Source organism: Chanodichthys erythropterus, chromosome 12 (genome assembly GCF_024489055.1).
Source record: "Chanodichthys erythropterus isolate Z2021 chromosome 12, ASM2448905v1, whole genome shotgun sequence".
In the NCBI taxonomy this organism is placed as follows: domain Eukaryota; kingdom Metazoa; phylum Chordata; class Actinopteri; order Cypriniformes; family Xenocyprididae; genus Chanodichthys; species Chanodichthys erythropterus.
The window spans coordinates 10493373-10501585 of record NC_090232.1 but is presented as its reverse complement, the minus strand read 5'-3'; the positions used below and the strand labels follow the sequence as shown (position 1 = coordinate 10501585).

Genomic DNA, 8213 nt, shown 5'->3' with positions numbered 1-8213 from the left:
AATATAATACAATACTACAGTACCACAGTACTACAGTACCTTCGAGGTAATTCCCGTCGTGAATATAATACAATATAATACTACAGGATCTCGAGGTAATTCCCTTCTCGAATACTTCTAATACATTTCCAATACTTCGAGGCAATTCCCTTCCCAAAGTAACGTGACGGCGTCCCGTCAAGAAGCTACTATCACTACCTCAATCACACATGAGCACACAGGTCTTTAGCATCTATACACTCTCACCGTCCTTCTCAGGTGTACGCTGGTCCGATACAGGATTATTAATACTAACTCTGAGTATTACAGCCTCACCCCGAGGGCGACTCTATAGTCTTCCAACACAATCACTGTCTCTGCTGTGGTCTTTTGAGCATAGAATCTTTAGTACTTCTGTTCCTTAGCTGCGCAGCATATACCTGACACGACTTCCAAGTTGCTCTTTGTAGAAATGAAATTTTATTTATGGCCGGGAGGTCACTCACCACAACAACAGAGTGAGTCTCAATGAATAGAAAGATACATGCACATTTAAGTCTTACAGATGAGTAAAAAATCTATGTCTTCATCACTGTGATTTGTTCTGGTGATTGGTTTGTAATGATCTAAGCTAATCATGTGACTGGTCTTTGACCTGAGAATCCTTAGTGTGCATTTTCTGTACATTTCATGTTGACATAAAATATTTCCATCACACCCCCCAAAACTGGAGACTTATTTTACATCTTTTTACATCAGAGACTTATTTTATATCTTGTAAGAAGGGGCATAATGGGTGCTCTTTAAAACTTCCAGTGACCAAGTCGTTTCACGTAGTGGCACAGAGGCCATTCCTGAGTTTAGATGGGAGGGAAGGAGACATTAGGAGGGATTGAGATAAAGCAATAAAAACCACGGTGGCAAACGTTATTTATTTATTTTTCAGATTTAATAATATTCTGCTAACCAATATTTTATCTTCCAGGACAAAGACGTTGTTAAGATGGGATCCAAAGCTTCTTCACCACCTGCTTCTCCTCCAGGTAAATGATGATTTTTATTTTTTTTATTTTTTTCAGTGAAATAAAAATTAGGGTTATATATTAGCCTGAAAAATGATTAATATCCACACACTGAAATGAATTATTCCAAGATGTTTTATTTAAATAACAGTGACTAGCGTTATTAATAGTTATTTAACAGTAAGTGACTAAGTAAATAAATAAATAAAAAATGAAAATGACTAAAAATTATTTTTGGTCAAGCAGAGTATGACAGGCCATGGAGATCAATAAACTGGAGGTAAGCTCTGAAAAATATCTTTTTTTTTCTCTCCTGCCAGAACATGCTTTATCCGTTAACTCTTACATTTGATCTCTGAAATATTCTCATTGGTCAATTGCATCCAAAATTGAAGTCAAATGTTTTTCCACTATAGCTATACATGCCAGTTTCATGTTTCTTGTCAAATTTTCTTCTTGCATTTTTAAAGTGTTATACAAATATTTCATTGATTAGAAATTCTTGGAATATTTTAAAAACATGTTGCATCTCGTATCTTGCATTTTATACTTTTATGCATATAAGTCTAGGTTTATGCTCACAAAATCCCTGACCACCCCCTTTAAGCTCCCTTTCTAGTGAACATGCAGTAACCAACTTCCAACCTGGAAACCCAGAAGTCAACCCTCTCCGGATTCTTCTGCATGGACCAGTAGGTGCTGGAAAATCAAGCTTCTTCAACTCTGTGAATAGTGCTCTCCAGGGGCACATCACTACCAGAGCCCTGGCAAATTCAACAGTAGATTCAGGAAAAAGCTTTACTTTGGAGGTATAAGCTTAAATGTGAAATGTATATACATGTATGATATTATATTATATTTATATGAAAGCCATGTTAAGAAGTACTGCTGTAATTTCTATGACAGGAATGAAATCACTTCTTTTTTGTTGTTGTCATAGTAAGAAAAGCTTCATGCAAAACAGTTAAAATATGTTTGGGTTTTGTTCTCAGTCCAAAACATACAAAGTGAGGAACAGGACTGGCTCCTTCTTTCCTTTCACGTTCATTGACATCGCCGGTATGCACAGTGGAGGCATTGGAATAAAGACTGATGACATTAAAAAGTTATTAAAAGGTCACATCAAGGATGGTTATACTGTAAGTGCATTTAATGCAAACTTCAGATTTCTCATTCAAGCACTGTATCACAAAGTCCTTTTGCATAGTGTGGAAGTAAACCTGAGCTGATTGTTCAAAAAAGTGTGATAAACTTCACTCCAGAAATGCTGGAAAACTGAATCAGTGCAAAAGAGTGTCATGCATGTGAGACTACATTTTAAGTTGTCTAACAGGTCAAACTTTTGTTTCAGTTCTATTGTTCTTGTTAATTTCCATAATGCAAAACATGTCACAGACACGTCAGGTTCCACCTCACTCCCTTACCCACGCACTCAATCCCCAGCATATTGATCACAGCCACCTGTGACTCATCAGCACCGCAATCAGCACCAGTACAAAGCCACCACACTCACACACACTCACTGTCCGGTCTCGTTTGCACTACTACACTTGTATGCTAACCTTAAGGACTCCAAACGCCATACTTACCTGCTCCAGTCGTCTCCTCCATCTCCTTTGTCTCCCGTTCTCCCTGTGTGCTTACCTGCCTGTGTGTGTGAGTGTCTCCGCCAGCTTCAACCATCACATCTCTTCACCTGCATCTGCAAGACAACATCAGGACAGTATTATATTCCCTTCATCTCTCCAGAACTCTTTGCTTACCATAACCCAGTGCTCTGCTTTATTGTTAATAAACTCACCTGGATTGTTTATACCTCTGCCTCCGTGTCTCTGTACCATAACAAAACATTCTTGTAGTTGATTTAATACTTCTGTTTCTTCAGTTTAACCCAGTAAAATCAATTACTGAAAAAGACCCAAAGTACAATAAGAATCCCATTCTGAAAGACAGGATTCACTGTCTGGTGGCTGTTCTTCCTGCCAGCACTGTTTCTAGTATTGATGAGAAAAAAATTAAGCAAATGAGAGAAGTTCGTGAGAAAGCACGAGACTTGGGTAAGTCATATAGAATAAATAAATGGTTATTCTGAAAAATACAATAATTGGTGCACAAGTTTCATCCATGACTATTAAAATATAATATACTGTATACACCATTGTAATAGTTCTGTATGAGTCCCATTTGTTGGATCTCGATATCATATAACCAATGTTAAGTAAAACTCAAATGTACAGAAAATGCTGTGAAACCAAAGGTTGTGCAGGACCTGGAGGGTTTTACTTAAAAAGAGCGAGAAGCATCACTACTCAGAGATTCATGCATGACAATAACAAAATATACAAACAGTCAATGATCATCAAGGAAGCTACAAACTATATTAAAAGAACTAGGAAGTAAACTTTGAACAGTATAATTTGTGTAAATTCAGTGTTTTTTTTTTTTTTTTGTATTGTGGAATATACAGTATGTAATTCTTGTTCATTGTACCACAGGCATTCCTCAAGTCATAGTCATGACTAAGGTGGATGAAGTGTGTCCACTAGTTAAAGACAACCTTCAGAAGATCTACACAAGCAAAAAAATAAAACAGAAGGTACTGGGATTTAAATTTGCGACCAAGTAATAAACTGAAAAAAAATAAACTTACATTAAAAATACCTAATTTGGGTATTTTTGGGAGGGTTTTGTCTGTAGACAAACTGAAAAACAAACAAACAAAAAAACAGGTTTAAACAGAAATCATGATTTTTGATTACCAATATAAAAATGCATTTTAAACAAATGACAGCGATTTCTTTCAGTGTATGCACATTACAGTTTCTTGTACTTTCCTTTTGTATTCTGTCATCTACATAGTATTTAGCAGAAACATTTTTTCCATTGATTTTTTTTTTCAAATCAATTGCCTTTTGCAGATGGAGGAATGTTCTAACAGTCTGGGAGTTCCAGTGAGCTACATTTATCCTGTGAAAAACTACCATGAGGAACATACTACTAACACAACAGTAGACATTCTGATTTTAGATGCACTGAAAAATATTCTCAACTTTGCCAATGACTATGTGGAGGACCAAGAGGACAGTTAAAATGCTATATGAAACGTTATATATAATAGCCATAGTAGTCTATTCCATTCTATTGGCTCTTTGGTAGTGTGTATTTGCATGACATCATTGATATCAGTCTGTAGATGAAGGTATTCATATCGCACAGGATATAATAATAGTTAGCCAAAAATCAGAATATACTGCATTTATAATCTAATAATTTATAATCATATCACTCAGTACTCAGTGTTACACTCAACATGCTTTTTTTAACTTGTTGATTTTATTTTCAGTGGCAGGACACGTTTGAAATTGATAATATCAGTAAAGATGTGTGTTTGCAGAAGTTTTGAGATATGCTATCTGTGGGTGAGATGCTATTAAACCTGCATTTATATATGTATTTGGTCCCACTTTATATTAAGTGGCCTTAACTACTAAGTACTTACATCAAAAACTAAGTACAATGTACTTATTGGGTTCATATTGAATTGCAAAACACTTTTGCTGCTATTGAGGTTAGATATGGGTAAGGTTAGGGACAGGTTTAAGGGTGGGTTAAGGTGTAAGGGAATGGTCAACAGTGTAATTATAAATGTAATTATATATATTAATTACAGATCTAATTACATGCAGGTGTTTTTAAAATATAAGTACAATGTCAAAACATGTATGTACACAATAAGTGCATTGTATCAAATGATTAATTTAAATGTAAGTATAGTAGTTAAGGCCACTTAATATAAAGTGGGACCATGTATTTTATAAGTCAGTTCTGTTATTCTATATTGTTACGGTTTTTTTTTTCCTTTTCGAGTTTCTCTCTCCTCATTGCTCCAGGTTCCGGCTGCTAATCGTATGGGAAAGCGGATTAGCTCCTCTCTTGGCATCACATGGGTCCTTCTGCCGAGAGCGTTCCTCCGGCCTGTTGTAAAGTGAAGTGGCCTGTTGTATGCCTAATGTTGCTTTGTTTTTCCCACCATCTTTTTCTTTGGTTATTTTTGCTAATTCTATTTAATATTGTGTCGGTATTAAAAGGTAATCTGTAAATAGGGAAATGTCATATATTCTGTAGGAGTTTGTTTTATTCTGTTTAATATTGTGTCGGTGTTAAAAGGTAATCTGTAAATAGCGTGATGCCACTCTTGTAGGGAATGGTGCCTATTTTGTTTAGAAGCTATTTTCTCCTGGTTTTGAATAGATAGGGAGATAGGGAAGTGGGATGTATTTTTGTTCACTTCTTCTTTGTTAGGTTACGGTAGCCTTTTAAAAAATAGTTTTTGTTTTATTTGTTATTTTGGCTTATGCCCATTTCTGAAGCTGATATAGTGGCTTGTAAACAAAAGAAATTGCTACACTCCAAAGGATTTCTTAAAAGTTGTTCTGATCAAAAAAAAAAAAAAAACTTTTGAGAAATCCTTCAGATTATATTGGAAAAGCTGCTCTTCTGCTGTAGAATCACAGTGCTGCTGTAAATAATCAATAATGTAAATCTAACTCAGAGACTGGACTCTAAATGAGTTCAGTGATTCAGGTCAAATAATGATTATGTGAAAACATAACCAACACCACCTGATCATCTTTTACCTTTGCTTGTCTGGCTATTATAACTCCGTTAAAACAGCCCAAACAAAATTTTATTTTAAAAAGTCAAGGGTCAAGAGCTCAACTAAAGCAAACGCCGATCTCCATGATGGTGGCTTAAAAATTGTGATTTTCTTTGGTGATTCTGCTTGTTATCATCAGATCACCTTCCTGACACATTTACTGAGTTAAAATCATTACACAAAGAATGTGTCGAAATTAACACAATGAGTGTTGTCCCTTAACTCACACACTGACGTGTAAGAATTGAATTGAATCGTTTTTTAACAAATGCTTTTTGACACATTCTTTATGTCTGTGTTTGACACAGTGAATGTGTCAAAATGAACACAAGGGTTGTCCCAAAACACAAGATTTTTTTTTTTTTTTTGACTGCACTTGACAAAGAGATCATTGCAATCTTCATGTTCAGAAGTAGCACACCTGTCTTACTCACCTGTTTTATTTAGTTGTTGTTTTCAATGATTCTGTCTGTTAACAGCAGGTGTTCATCAAGAATCCTAGAAGAAACAAGTATCAGTATTCCAGTCACCCACGATCACGAACTCTATCTGGCTTCACTCACCTGCACTGCTCTGGTTGTTTCAATAAACATCATTAACCTTTACCTGTGTCTCCGATCCCCTCTGTACTGTAACATTAATGTAAAGTGAACACATGTGAACCATTTATTCATGAGTTATAAACATTAATAACCAGTGAAAGTGAACCTTAATATAAAGTGAACACATGTGAACCATTTATTAATGAGTTATAAACATTAATAACCTGTGAAAGTGAACCTTAATGTAAAGTGGAAACCTTTTAATAATTTATTAATGAGATATATTAACATTAATAACCAGTGAACGTGAACCTTAATGTAAAGTGAACACATGTGAACCATTTATTAATGAGTTATAAACATGTGAAAGTGAACCTTAATGTAAAGTGGAGACCTGTGAACCATATAGTATTCATGAGTTATAGCCTAAACAGTAAGTAACAGTAAGATTTGTTTATGTTTCAGGTGTGTTTGATCAGGGTTGGAGCTAAACCCTGCCCCTACTCTGTACAGTGGGCTCGGAGACCTTATGAAATATAATAAAATAATGGTTTGTATTTTATGTGTACCGAGTTGGCTCACGTGATTCAAGTTTCGCGCTTCAGTACTGATTGAGAGAGACACACCCATGGACGTGACGTGAGTCGTCGCTGGAGGGTGTGGTTTTCAGGTAAAGGGCGTGGTTTGCGCTTAAATGGTTTGGGAAAAAAGAAATCACAAGAGGAACACCAACACCCTGTGTGAATAAACCATCAGAGAAACTCCACAGTGCTGTGAGTGTATCCACTGTCAGGTAGGCTATGCATTTCTTACTCGTTGTTCATAACAATTGATGTTATGTAGTCTATTTATTATTTCAGAATTTGCTTTTAACTGTTTAATTGGCATGATACATTTTGACCTGACAAATAAAAGTTCAGTTTTGATTCATTCTGGACTCTTCTGAAATCATTATTATCAATAGATTATGAGGAGGCTTCTGTGTCCAAGTCAAACTAAAGTCACATGAATGAATGGAGCAGTAGATACACGTCATCTGGACACCTTTTGATTTTTGTCTAGCTACATTTACATGAACACTTGTTGCTTCAGTAATTAAGTAATTCAGTAAAACCGAACGTACATAAACGCGCACATCAAATCGATTAATTTATTTAGCGTTCATGTCACACGCTCCTGATCTGACATTCTTTTGACGTGCAAACCGAACGAATATACAGAGTTTCCTGCTGTTGTTGCATACTAACCATCCTCATTTTCTTCTTTGTTTTAAAAAGCAGACTTGATATTTAGCCTATCTATTTTGAAAACGAAACGAATACTGCGGAAACAGGTGAAAGTAAAAGTGACGGTGATCAACTGATCTCAAAAATTAAACATAATCCGGCCCGCTAAATTATTATTATTATTATTATTCTCTAGTTGCTACCTGTCTGATATGCAAAGAAAAAGTCGCCGTTCTTATGGTGCGTTCACACCGGACGCGAATGAAGCGGTAAGCGCGAGTGATTTACATGTTAAGTCAATGCAAAGACGCGAATTGACATCCTGCGGCGCGATTCGCGCGAATGAAGCGGCGCGAATGACGCGATTCAAGCGAATGACGCGGCGCGAATTGAGCGATTCGCGCGAATGACGCGATTCGCGCGAATCGCGCAAGTTGAAAAATCTGAACTTTGGCGAATTTCCGCGCCGCGTTAACCAATCGGGAGCTTGCTCTAGTAGTGACGTGACGTAGCGAGCTGAGGCAGAAATTCGAAACAACAATGGAGGACAAAATCATCGTCGCTGTACATCTTCATACATTTATAGAAACAGAAATAAAAAGGATCGTGTTTGAAAGAAAGTGAGTGAGGAGGTCGGACAATCTGATAAGTTGTAAAAAACGGTCTTTACTCAATTTGAGCTATATATATACATATATATATAAATACATATTAAGACTACAAGCCAACTAAAGACGACCAATTGAGCTTATTCACTGTAATTTACAATTATTTCCCCACTGACAAG

The 8213-nt window shown here is 36.1% G+C and overlaps 1 protein-coding gene across 1 annotated transcript; it reads left to right on the top strand.

The window, feature by feature from the left end:
- The first annotated feature begins 1260 nt into the window (after window positions 1–1260).
- LOC137032306 (interferon-induced protein 44-like) lies at window positions 1261–4090 on the top strand. The gene is made up of 5 exons (XM_067404057.1): window positions 1261–1281; window positions 1994–2140; window positions 2887–3058; window positions 3497–3597; window positions 3920–4090. The coding sequence occupies exons 1-5, from the start codon at window positions 1261–1263 to the stop codon at window positions 4088–4090; spliced, it is 612 nt and encodes a 203-aa protein (XP_067260158.1).
- The last annotated feature ends 4123 nt before the right edge of the window (window positions 4091–8213 follow it).

Excerpts from the sequence above, each read along its gene's own strand:
- LOC137032306 (XM_067404057.1), top strand. The coding sequence starts at position 1,261 with ATGGAGATCAATAAACTGGAG. Across the intron at positions 1,282-1,993 it reads TGGAGATCAATAAACTGGAG|TCCAAAACATACAAAGTGAG; the intron begins GTAAGCTCTGAA and ends TTTTGTTCTCAG. Across the intron at positions 3,059-3,496 it reads TGAGAAAGCACGAGACTTGG|GCATTCCTCAAGTCATAGTC; the intron begins GTAAGTCATATA and ends ATTGTACCACAG.